Source organism: Amblyomma maculatum, chromosome 1, assembly GCF_055883805.1.
Source record: "Amblyomma maculatum isolate TAMU_Amacu chromosome 1, ASM5588380v1, whole genome shotgun sequence".
In the NCBI taxonomy this organism is placed as follows: Eukaryota; Metazoa; Arthropoda; class Arachnida; order Ixodida; family Ixodidae; genus Amblyomma; species Amblyomma maculatum.
The window spans coordinates 140,434,692-140,448,061 of record NC_139344.1 but is presented as its reverse complement, the minus strand read 5'-3'; the positions used below and the strand labels follow the sequence as shown (position 1 = coordinate 140,448,061).

At 48.8% G+C, this 13,370-nt stretch overlaps 1 protein-coding gene across 1 annotated transcript in view; it reads left to right on the top strand.

The window, feature by feature from the left end:
• Positions 1 to 13,370, top strand: part of LPCAT (lysophosphatidylcholine acyltransferase) — a 102,310-nt gene that overhangs the window by 47,850 nt on the left and 41,090 nt on the right. Inside the window, exon 4 of the mRNA XM_084589105.1 lies at positions 3,930 to 4,147. Within this exon, the coding sequence (XP_084445231.1) occupies positions 3,930 to 4,147 (218 nt within the window). The remainder of the gene's footprint in view (positions 1 to 3,929; positions 4,148 to 13,370) is intronic.

Below are 13,370 nucleotides of genomic sequence, written 5' to 3'. Positions count from 1 at the left end.
AAATATTTGCCGTCGACTACGGAGGAAACTTTAACCCCATCTCTCTTGTTGTCCCAAAAAAGAGAGCTGAGTTCTCGGAGGTGCCTCTCGGTTGTTTGTCCCTTGTGGGTCAGGCCGTGGAGGGAGGCGTTTCCGGCGCTCTTGGCGAGCGAAGTAAACGCGCCTCCCTTGGCCGACGGATGTTGCGTCTCCGAGGTCGCGCTGTTTGCACAGCTGTCGCGCGGAGAAGCCGGCTTTCCGGGCGCGCTCCGTTAACTCTGTTTCCTCCGAGAAGCAGCCGCGGGGCCTGCACTTGGTGTGCGCGGCCGTTCGAGCGCCAGCGAACTATAGCGAGGGACGGCCGCTGCCCCGTGGCATGCCGCGCTTAATTATGGGCACCGGATTTTAAGGGATGACTTAATTAGAAGCCGGCCGCGGAACTAGCTTTGTGCGTCCGTGTGTGCGTGCCAGCTGGCGCAATTCGGGGAGGGCCGCTCCTCTTGTGCCTGATGATGTTCAGGATGGTGGACTGCTGCCTCACAGGGGCGATCTAATAGTTTCGAGCTCTGCTGGGCTACGGATAAGCGAGAAAACCGAGTGCTGCCCTCTTTGTTTCACGCAGTGGTAAGCGCAGGTAGAGCCTTTTGTGCTGTATTGAGAAGAGAGGCGTGAAAGGCGTAGATGAAGTGGACGATGGAGGACAGCCGCTAAGTTTTCTTACTCATGGCAGGATCTAGTCGACAGGTCTTGCGCAAACAGAGTGCTCATATAACCATCTAGTTGGGGCCCTGTCGTCATCGCGCGGCTGCCCGGATCCCCGTGTAAATAGATCGGCGAAGAGTTTCGCACTTTTTTTTTCTATATTTTAGAAGGGTTATTGAGCAGCACCGACAAGATATTAGCGTGGAAGCCACGATGCTGAGTTCTCGAATACTGTCCGGTGTTTGCAGCATGCATGCGAAATTTATCCTTGTACGTATATAGGGGAGAGTGGGGCAGAACGCGGAATTTTTGTTACCGCCTTCTTACTATTAAACGTGCGATCGTGGCCTGATAGTTAGTTGGTGCGACCCGCACCGTGCTTACTATACGGTTAAGCTTACGATTAACGCAGGGATGGAAATTGCGTGGCTAGTCTTGGTGTGAGCGAGAAAGCTGTCGAAGAGGCACGAAATTGTGCTCACCACGATTTTAAAACTTGCGCAGCACAACTGACCTGACGTCGCAGGAATATAACGCAAAAATGTCTGGTTATTACGACGGTTTGTTGGTTTTTGCCTTTTACAAATGTTTTGCGCCCCGTGTTTTGAGAAGGCGTTCCTTTAGCGGCAGGCTATACGTGTCTGCAAAACGCAACATTGTTGTCCTGCTCGCGAAGTGAAGATGATAATGGTCTTATTGTTCCCTCCAGACCTCTGCTCTTAATTGTTTCTCGAGGATAGTCACGAACTCCGGAATGAAAGCACTGAATGCAGGCTGGCGCAGAAGACACGGAAAAGAAAAAAGGAAGAAAAAAAAGCTGTGGAGAGTGACGTCAAGCAGTATCACTGACGTCACGCGTTCTGATGTTCCAGAAAGAGCTAACCGCAGAACAATAAGGAAAATGAAAGGATATGAAAGGCAGTAACTGCATAAAAAGTGCAGCGAACCTCTGCTCCGCACTCCGTTCGGAGGAAATTAAGCAAATAGCTACAATTGTACAGCATATTCTTACAATGAAGTAATCTGTGTTTGGTCTGAACTACATTCGTATATTCGAAACCCTGTGTTAGTGTATGGAACCAAATCGCACAGGGCTGAGCGAAAGAGCAACAGCTTTGGTACTAAAACAGAAAAAAAAAAAAAAAAAAAAAAGGTGAGGCGAAGACAGAAGTTTAAAAAATATCACGTAGCAAAACTACACGCAAGCCCGGCCGTGTTGCTTTGGCTTACTCTGTCATTCGAAAAGGCTCGCACGATCACCATGAAGCGAACTTCGTGAGCGTTCGCTGAAAGCATGACTAATATAGCTTTATTTTGCAAATACATCTCATTTTGCTCCGTGCACTGTCGCATTTCGCCCCGTGGGATTACGCAGGGTGCGACATTTTGAACTTTTGAATGACGTTAAATATTGTGTTCTTCATCTGGCCTTTTACATGTAGTGAGCGTGTTGCCAGGATAGGAAAATAATTAGGCGGTATTTGTTTGTTTATATCTATGAATAATAAGAAGGCGACGATTTGCAAGTTTGTTTCCTTTTGCCTCACTCTCGTCCCACCAGAATCCTTTCGCTGGTACTTTGGTCGCATGCGTACTAAGCGCGCTGTGCGCTAGACATGTTGTGCACACCTGTCGGGAAGTGCACCCATTCGGCAGCAGCTGGCCAGGTCCGCCTGAATAAACATTTCGCCGGTTCAGTCGTCTTATCTTTCTACGCATCCCGTAATGGTTCCCAGATATTTAGGCTGTTTGGTGACCACGCATCATTTGTAGCGTCCTAAATGAAAAGCAGGATGAAGTTGTCATTCAGTTTTCATTCACCTGTAGCGATAACTCTGCCGTCAGGCTTCTCTCTACTCATAGTTTAGTGCAAATAAACAGCTAGGCTTTAGAAGGAAACCCCTGTTTCGGAAAACGTGGTGCCCAATCGTTCTTCGTTCGGTCGGTGTTCCTCCCGGCGCTTCTGGCCGAACTTGCAGAACCGCGCATGCGCCCATGATCGCAAGAGCGCGCAGGCTGCGACATTCTGCCCGCAATGCTTCAGGGAGCGGCGTTCTTTCAAGCGGGCGTCGGCCGTTATACGCGCGCGCCCTTTTGTGCTGGCCTGCTCGTCATGATTCATTTAGGGACCTCCGCGGAACCCGACAACGAGCGAACGCGCCGGCGGCTGACAAATTCCGCTCCGCAGAACCGCGGCTGCCGCCTTTCAGTCGTTCGTCTTCCTTCGTCGGCGCTGACTAGCTGATATAAGAGAGTTCCTGAAAGGCGTCTTCCCCTCTTAGCGACCGCCATGTTCGCAAAAGGGCCGACTGCGTCCTACGCTCTCGCCGAGTCCTCCGTCCGACATAGTAAACAGGTGCTTGCATTTTTTTCTCAGTGAGCATCACTTACGTTTAATGCTGCTTTGTTGTTCGCTCGTATTGATGTGCTGATCGTGTACTCAAATGTGCTGTTGTGAGAGCCTTGCTTTTGCGTGATGACTGAATTATTGAACCCTGCCCGCTTCACGTGTCTTCTCTTTTTTATCTTACGTTTGATTCAGTTTTTAATTTTTCGCTTCTTGTTTTCTTTTTTGTTTTCCTTTCTCTTCCCTTCCTCCTGCACCTGTCGTGTTACTGACCCCCATGGCCCCGCCCCCGTTTCTGATCATTTCTCCCCTCCTCCTCGCACAACCTGGCAACCCTCTGCACCCGCCGTGGCCTGGTGGCGATTATGGATGGAACGAACCGTGGACGATTGACACCGGTTGAATGCGGTCGTGCTGCCTTACCTTTTTTTTTTTTTTTTTTTTCACGCCTTGCGACCTCCATGACGATGGTCTGTGTGCTTTTCTATCCTCACCTTGCTTGCCATCACTTTTGTGGTGTGTTGGCCCGTGTAATAATGGTAACCATCTGGGCGGCCGGTCGTGCGAACCGCCGCTCTACGACCGCCTGCGATCCTAACAAAACAATTAACCTATAAAACCTGCGCCGTCATGGCGTGTTGGCTCGTCTTCGCTGGCGACGTGCGACTCATGACCGTGAGCTGTCGTGCGCCTCTACAAATCCACCCGCCGGAATCAATTACTACGCATCGTGCATTCGTTCCTTGGATATAAACTTCCCGCCACTTTCTACCACGGCGATGTGAATCCTGTTTTCCGGCCGTGCCTTCGCGAACGCCCGTTGCGGTCGACGTTGCCTCCGATGCCCCGCGGACTGCGTCGTATCGGCTCGCGGCTCTAAAAAATGGGCGACGTGGAGCAGGGACTACCTGAAGCCCTTCTTGGCCTTCTTCCTGCGGCTCATGTTCGAGAGCGGCGGCTTAACGTACAGCTTCAAGGGCAAGCTGGCGTCGCAGAAAGAGGCGCCCGTTCTTGTAGTGGGGCCGCACTCTTCCCTGCTGGACGGTGTCATCGTGCTGTTGCTGGGAGGGCTCACACCCGTCGCCAAAGCTGGCTCCGAGCACGTGCCCATCTTCGGAAGTAAGCGCTTCTGAGCGGCAGAGACCATCGGTGGCTCTAAATATGCCGGCGAAGAGCGCACTCTCTCCCGCGTCACATTCAGCCGGTCGGGCCGTTCGTTCCGCTTCGCAAGGAATTCGCCCGCGCGGTAGATTCGCCTGTCCGTGGTCCCTCTGCGCGTGTGTTGCGGTAGGCGAGAGGACGCGGTCTGGCTTATATGCAGACACGCGGCGACGTACGCATGATCGGCGTGGTTTCACGCTGAAGAATTAAAGCGCGCTTCAAGACGTCAGCGCTAAATGCCTGCGAAACCGGGGCCGCCCAGTATTGTTTCCCTCTGCGCGGGTGGTGGGCAGATCACGCAGACGAATTGGCTGCTTTTTTGACCGGATTTAAAAAAAAAGGAAGAAAAGAATTTGGCTAAGTAGAACGACGACTGAATTGCGTATGCCACACTGACCTGGCTTTCCGTGAGCCTATTGAAAGCCCGGCCAGTCTTTGAGTTCGGTGTTTGTTCAAGATAACCGCAATTACGGCTGGTGCGCCGTTTTCGAGACAAGTTTCTCGTGAAACGTCGACCGTAATGGCAAATGAAACGCAATTCGGGATGCCGCACATCTCCCTTCGTAACGTGCGATTAAAGAAAATAGCTTGTGAAAATAGCATTTAATGAGAGCAGGCAGATCTAGTGTTCTTTCCCTCTTTATTTCTTGGAAGTTCATGCGTATAAGACGTGCTCAGTTAAATGCTAGGGTAATTAAGCTTTTGTACTGCGAGAATCATGTACTGTTACTCAGGAGTGTTTCCCCGCTTTGATAAATGTTCACAGTTGGCACGAGCACATACAGACACGGACAAGAGTTTAGGGGACGAGAGTTCACGTTGAAAAAAAAAAAAAAAAAAAAAAGGAAATCTTCGGTGGGGCCAAGCTAGTCAATGCACAACACTGAAACACAAAAGGAGGAAGAGAGTTTTTAAACATAGACTTCTTTAGCTCAGTTAGGAGAGCGCTATTTGCAGCATTGCTTTGAAAGCGGTATGGTGTATCAGAGTATAGAGCTACGACCAGCTTACTAGCGGGCTGAATGACTAATATTGAATGGTTAACTTTTTTATCTATTACCGTTAGGCCTCTTATTTATTGAATGTGAGTTGCTTGTAGCCCACCACTTAAGTAGTACTGATACCTGTTTTTGGAATTTTTGTGAAATAAATCCCGTCGCCTCTGCAGCACAAGGCGCAGGCAGGCGAAACCGAAGCCGCATGGCCGCTTTTCCTCCATGACAGAAAAATAGACGGCTGTTAAAGCTGTAGTATACTAATAGTATACTAGAATGTTTAAAGCTTATCTGCTCAGAAAAAGCTAATCGATGCCTCTGGCTTGTTCGGAGCAGTCCATTATCCAAAACATGGGCAATTCCACACGCCGCGTGGCATTGGCCATAGTTAGCCACTGCTGTTTTTAGAAGTTGTATCCTAGCTACTATAGCTCATTACCCTACTAGTTAGAGCGTCTTAACTGTATTCCGATGCAACCATACTACTGAAAACGCTATGTCGAAAAAAGCGATCATCCAGCTAAAACAAACCCTATTAAAAAACATAATTCATGAGAGTCACAGGGGAAACAGTTGTGTACTTTGTGCTCCGCGAACACGCACCCCGCAAACTTAATTCTGTCCATCGCCGTGCGTGTCGCGTGCAGTGGTGAGCTCTCCCACGTAAGAAAAAACACTCACCGTTGTACGCGTTCTTTCCTGCACCCAGCATGTCTTTGTACTACATGTGTGGTGACCGCCGGCGCAGTGTAGCCGAAGCATTAGCATTGCTAGCCGAAGGCGACGGATGTGACATTGTGTCAGGCCTGGACCAGTGCTAATGAGCCAGATTGCACAATAATGTTCACTTGGCCTGCATGACGTTGCTGTGTTCTCCCCGTCACGTTCTTCTGCTCACTTTTCCTTTCTTTGCTGTTTTTACCCCATTATTTGACTCACTCGGTTGTTGGCTTCCTTAGTGCGTGCGGGAAAGTGTGGGGGGGTGAATCGTTGGGCTATGCGGGGTCGTTTCGAATCTGCTGAGCTGGTGGAAGAAGTGCGCATGTTTGCCCGGCATACTCCCCCCTCTCTGTTCATGTTATTATATAACACCGGATGATTTTTTATTTTTATTTTTTTTTTTCATTCGCTCTGTGGTCGTTGCGCCGGCTGCGGTTGACGGCGTTTGCGAAGTTCTCTTGCAGCAGAACAGTGTTACTTCCTGCAGTCTCTGTTTTCTCTGGGAACGCGTGAGCTTTTGTCTTCTGTTCTTGGCCTTGAATGTTGTTTGTCGGTTACGTGCAGTTTGTACTTCTCGCTAACAGTTATAGTCGTAAAAAAAAAGAAAAAAGAAGAAAGCAAAAACCGGAGCTTTCTTCTGAAATTAATCTGCCGAGTAAGCGGAGTTTAAAAACTGGAAAAAAATAAAAAGAGAGAAAAGCTGCTTTCTGAATGTTATCCTTCTCGTGTCGGAGTGTTTTGCTTGTGCGTCTGCCAAATTTGTTGCCAGGTTGTGAACACCGGAAATGCGGCAACTCGCTTATGAAGAGCAAAAGAAAGAAACACGAAGTGCCGATTACTTGTGCGTGTAAGACTTCTATTTAGTTGTGATGCTAATATAACTGCGTTCGCTAGCCTAACATCAGCTTAATTCGTGTTGCTGCCGCCAACTTGCTCGGTTAACGTTGCCGTAAAGCATTGCCTCTCGCATTTCGCTCACGCAGTCTGAAAAATGGCTCTTTCCTCCGACTGCAGCGACGTTCTGAGAGACTTGAGGTCTGGCGCACTGCTTAACTTTATGCCTGTTGCTCTCAGCAAGGCGAGCCGCATACTTGTTCAGTGGGCGTCAAACCTCTACCCGTCTATCTGAGCACTAAAACTGCGATTTCTGACTAGAACCCGTCAGTCGGCGAACTGTCGCGCCGCGGTCCTGCAGCGCGTGATGGGCTAGCGTCGAGACACCCAAGGGCCCTTAGAGAGCTCTTCAATACTACCAGTTGCGAAACTTCCCATAGAGCCCATGTATCAAAACACGGCGGTTTTGATTGGTCAGAATTCGGGTGGGGTATACGAATGGTGGCGGCGCCCGTGGTCATTAAAAAAAAAAAAAAACTGCGTCCAAATTGTAAACTTTTAGCTCGTTGATAAATGCACAACCACCATAGAAAGTAAAATTAGTTGAAAACTTGCAGTAGCAAAAATTCAAAGATAACATTCATATAGTTAATTAAAATAGAAAAGAAGAGCGAAAAAGGTGATTTGCAAAAGGCATTGACGGCAATAACAAAAAGCTTCTATTGATTGTTTCTAGATGGCGCGACAGTTCATAAGTACTCGAAAAATGCACACAAAAACTAGTCGCTTTTTGAAGCGGAGTGGTATGATAAAGGCACGGTGTAAGAAATCCAAGGTGTGGCCGCGTGGCGCCCCTGGCTCGCTCGCAGTAGGGTGCCCCTAATTCGCAGGTCGATGCGGCTCGTGTGTATGTGTGTGTGCGTGTGTACATGGTGTGATCGTCTCTCTCTCCGTGGCGCCCCGGTGGCTGGCCGCAGGGTCATCCAAAGCTTGTCCCGGGAGTGCGTACTCATGTGCGTGCGCTCTGCCGGCTTCGTGGTGCGGACGGTGGGGCGGCCCGCGGCCTCCCATGAGGCGCCCATCCTGGTTGCAGCGCCGCACTCCTCCTTTTTCGACACGGTGGCCGCCATGCACGGCAGCCCGGTGCCTGCGGCCGTCGTGCGCTCCAAGAGCAAGGGCATGTTCTTCCTCGGCAGTACGTCTTGTCCGCGTCTCTCTCTCTCTTTCTCTCTCTCTACTGGTGGTTGGGCCCTATGGTGTGGTGCTGCTTGGGTTCTTGGCACTAACCCGGCATCTGCTGGCGGGACATGAGCGAAGGCGATGTGCTGCACTGGCAGTGGTCCGAGTCGTCGCTCTCAGCCGCGGGCGGAAACCTTTCACGCGCGCTCAGCAGCCGAGAATATGCCGACTGCACGCATCACCTTTACCTCATGTCTCTGCCGCGCAAAAATGCACATGATGGTCTCTGGGTGCTGTATTATATTCTTGCTAATGTGCGATCGTTGGCGTGAAAATCTCGTCCCTATTGTCGACAGCGTTAATTCGACACCGTTAATACCGTTTGTTATAAAATTCGTGTCTCCCTTCAGTGCCAAGATTGCATGTTATGCTACGTAACCCTTAAAAGCAGCAAAATCTAAAGTGCTGTGGCTAGCTCATTCGCGCACTTGGGCCATTGCTGCCCTTCGCCTTGGACGTACTACCAATAGCAGCTTTTCACGGCCGCCACAGCGGGGTTTTGCGGAACTTGTGAGCTGTATAGCTTGTTTGCTCATCGTTCACTTAACTATATAGGCTAAGGGGGACCAAGTCACATGTATAGTAGCATAATAGCAGCTCTTTGAGCTAACTACAGACATCCACTACAGTTTACACAATTTAGAACAGATAGATGCCATATTTATTGATTTCGAAAAAGCCTTTGATCGCGTAGCATATAAACGATTATTACTTAAAATGAGGCACATCAACATTAATAGCACAGTGGTTAATTGGGTTGAGGAATATTTAAGCAATAGGCGACAGGCCATTAAAATAGAGCATGCCCTATCTTCATTTCAGGTAATAAAATCCGGTGTACCCCAGGGTTTCGTCTTAGGGCCCACATTATTCCTGATGTACATAAATGATATCTCTCTTAACATTACTTCTTCGCTCAGATTGTTTGCAGATGATTGCGTTATTTATCGCTCTGTGACTAACCTCACCGAATGTTTACAACTAGAAAATGACCTACAACGCCTAATCAAATGGTGCTCTGAATGGCAGATGACTATTAATATTAAAAAAACTAAACTTGTTCGTTTCACAACACGTAATCAAGCAATTTACTACACTTATACGATTGATAGCCTAGCCATTGAGAGCACACCCAGTCACAAGTACTTAGGAGTATACCTGTCAGCCAACCTCTCTTGGAACACGCACATTGACTACATATTAGGGAACTCTTACAAAACCCTGGGTTTCATGCGACGGTCATTACGTCATTGCAACAAAGACACTAAACTTCTTGTTTATAACACAATCATACGGCCGAAACTCGAATATGCCTCGATTATCTGGAATCCTCATCAATAATACCTAATAGCTAAACTTGAATCTCTGCAAAACAAAGCTGCGCGTTTTATTGCATGCAATTATTCCTCGTATTCTAGCATTTCTTTAATTAAGCGAGAGTTAGGTCTCCGGCTTTTAGAGATTAGGCGAAAAATTAATCGCCTAATATTTTTCCACAAGCTTTACTATAACCCTTCAAATTACAGCATCGAGAAAATAAAACCGGCCACTCAAATCTTTCCTCGCCGCGACCATGATCACAAAGTGGAACCTTCTTTTGCCCGAACAAATTTGTTACAGTATTCATTCCTTCATATCTCAATTAGTGAATGGAACGATCTAAATAAAAATATTGCTTGCCTCACGAACCATGAAAAATTTAGAGAAGCCTTGGAAACGATGTTCCCTGCTTAGTCGGAAATGCTTAATAAATTGAGAACTGCGCCTGTTTTAAAGTTTTTATGCTCGTTTATGTTTGTTTTTCTCTGATTTGTGCTCGTGTTGTCATTGATCTACGTATGTAATATTGTTTGTAATTGTTTGTTAGTTCTGTATATCACTTTTTCTCATTTTTTGTTGTTAACATGTGATGACACTATGAAACGTTTTAACAATGTTATTATGACTTCTCCCCCCCCCCCCCCCCCCCCCCTATGTAATGCCCACTTGGGCCTTTAGGGTAATAAAATGAAATGAAATGAAATATATGATAGACTATGCAAAGGTTCTTGACTGCTCGACGAGGGGAAAAAGAGGTGACCCAGGCTGTTGTGTGTTATATATGTATTGAGCTGTCACTTGTCACCTGTATGTATGGGCCATATGTTACCTTGGTGTGCTAAGCAACATTTGGCTTCTTACTTGCAATACCTTCAGTACCGTTAGACCTTTCATGCTGCTGTCAAAAGAATGCGAAAAAAAAATTTCTTTGGCAATTCCGTAATTTGGGATACAGAAATATGAGCTGATGAGGCGCTAAGAAAAACAGCTAATGCCGCAACGCTTGAAAACATTTCCCGACTTCATATACATGCCCAAAGCGCGTGGAATACGAAGCAATTGCTGCTGCGGTATCTGATTTCAGTTTTTGTGTACTGCAGAGATTGGGGGGGGGGGGGGGGGGGAGGAAAGGGTTATTTCTCAGAAGAGAAATGGGTGCGCATGCAGAACCCCTCTCCCCTCCTTTCCTCACTCTTGGTGGTCCCCCTACACTTCCTTGCTACACTACTGGATGTACCCCATGTTCCATTCTAAGTGTACCAAATTAAAAAGCAATACTGTGCGTCCAGCTCGACTCCTGCCATATAGTAATGCGTTAACGTTACTTTTGCAGGACACGAACGCAACCATTAACGCTCTAACGAAGAGGTAGCAAGGGACGTGACCGGGAGGCACTGTAGCACGACCCTTTGCCAAAACGTGAGAGTTGTTGTGCCGGTGGGGTTATCACACAGTAGCCCACCGTCAACAGGGTTGTGCCATGGAGTTGGTTGCGTAGCGCTCGTCACCCGTTTCGTGAACGAGGGCTGTCAGCTCCCTGGGCGGTAGCGATGAATCCGAGTCGGCGCTGGCGAGATGACGAAAAAGCTTTATACACTATTTACAGGCATTTACACAACGAGTTCGGCTCTGGGGACGAAAGGTAACATAGCTATATACGCGTCTGTCCTCGCGCAACGACGGCCGGGGAGATCCTGCCTTGTCCGCTCTCTCTGGGGCGAACTGCTCCCGATGGACGCTAGTGACGAACTCGCACTCGGAGTCTCGAACGGAAGCACTTGAGTCTCCGTAAACCGTTGACTTTCAAATGGTCCAGTCCGACGGCAGCACTTTCGCACGGCCAATGGGAGAGCTTGCTGCGCTCTTGCTTCAAATATGCCGCGGGGCGAGAAGGGGTCCACCGCCAGGACCACGGCGCCGAGCTGTCTGGATGCTCAGGTCATGGTCAAACACATCGCTTCTCTCCCCATGGCACGGCTCGCCTCCAGTGCACCGGTGCATTGCACAGAAGTATCCGGATTTTGTGAGGGAGGCGTTCGCCGGAGAAGTTTGGCGTCCAGCTGAATTCCTGGGCGGCTTTGGCCGGGCACAACAGAATCTATTTTAAATGTGCGACGGCGGTGGTGGTGGCAAGCGGCAATTTAGTTTTGTTTTTCCCAGTTTCATTAGCTGTTCCTCCTCTCCCGATGACTCTAGACGAAGGGATCGACGGAAGACCACAACAACCCCTTCCTTAATACAGAAGCAGACGTAGGTTTTCCCATAAGAAAAGAACCCCCACGGTGGCAGGAAAGCACATGGACGCCTCTTCGTTTCGCCTCCATCAAAACGCAGCCGCCAGCGGTCGGGACGTTTCGATGGAGGCAAAACGAAGAGGCATCCGTGTGCTGTGCGATGTCAGCGCACGTTAAAGATCCCCAGATGGTCGACAGTACCCCGTAACCCTCCACTACGGCACCTCTTCCTCTCTATCTACTTTCCCTCCCACCTTCCGCTCTCCCCTTGCGGCGCGGGTCAGGTTCCCACAAAAACAAGTGTGACAGATACTGCGCCTTTCCTTTCCTCTGAAGCAATTAAAAAATGAAGTCATGTTTTTGGGAAAGGAAGGCGCAGTGTACTTTTGGATGGACCCTATGTAACTGTACACACCCACACTAATTAGGTCAAGGTCATTTAAAGGTCAAACTCCCGGACACTGCGACCTTGGCTTTACTTAGCTTACTGAGGTTTTCGCTTCAAAAATTGTTGCAAATGCGCCAAGATGGTTTCGATCCCGCGGTGGTGCGAACAGGTCCGCTTTGCTGATCACCGCAAAAGAGCATCACAACCCCCTCTCCCTCGTGTTTAATTGCCAATCTAACGCTGTGCATTGCATAGCGTCGTGTTCAGCTTCCATCTGTGTGCAATGAATCCGAACGCACTTATATCGCATTGCTTTCTTAAGGCGGATAGCGGTCCTAAAATCTTGTAATGCACTATCACTAAGGTCCCCATCAGTCACCGATTTTGCTGATCATTGCCTGAAGCTGGATCTTGAAAGTTTGTCTTCGAACAGAAAACGAAATGAAACTCGACAGCACATACAGCAAAACCTCGGTGATAGGAATCTCACGGGTCGCGAAAAAAATTCGTATCATGAATAATAATAGGTTCAAGGGAAGGAAAGACGCAGTATCTGTCACATTTGTTTTGTGGACACCTGAACCGCACCGTAAGGGTAGGGCGGAGGATGGGAGTGAAAGCGGGAAGGGGTACCGTAGTGGAGGGCTGCGGAGTAATTCCAACCACCTGAGGATCTTCAACATTAAATTAACAAAAATCAGTATGCAGAAGCTTGGGAAGGTATTCATGCAAATCTGTGTAAGGCCGGCGATATTTACCGTATTTACTCGTAATGAACCCACTATTTTCAAGAAAAAATTGACTTAATTTGCGAATAGGGCTCACTTCACGGGAAGGCGAGGGGTGGGTGGAGACGGCTTTTTTTTTTTTTTTTTTTTTTTTTTTTTTTTGCGTGAGTCGTCCGTCCTTCGTCTATCATCGGCGAAAGCATGCGGTCAGCCACGATCATGACGTCGGCTTTTGGCATCTTTCGCTTTAAAAAATTGGAGGACGCTTAAGCTTCGCCTTCAAGAGTGGAACGCAATAGCGTTATTACATCGCAGGGGACGCTTTCCCAGCAGAAGCGCTACGGCGCAGCGATCACGTCAGAGGCGTCCGGCATCAGACGCTGCACCTAGCAATCGCGCTGTGAGCGGAAAGAGGAGCCGCGTCGCCTAAACACCACTAGTCGAGTGACGTACGCTGGATGTTGGAAGGGGAGAGAGCGAGAAAACTTATTAAACGCAAGGGCATTGGGGCATCCTCGCACCGGTACCCGCGCGGCCCTAAGAGGAGAAGCGGGTGAGCGAAGATAGTGATCTAAAGAAAAGAAAGACGCTTGATTTTACAACCCATGAGGGTGCACGGCGAAACATCAGGGGCGAGTGGCGCGCCACGTGTCAGGGCAGCGCCGCACATGGAAGTTGCTTTTTATTTATGAAGTGCATGCCGGGATTTATCGCTCACGGCCA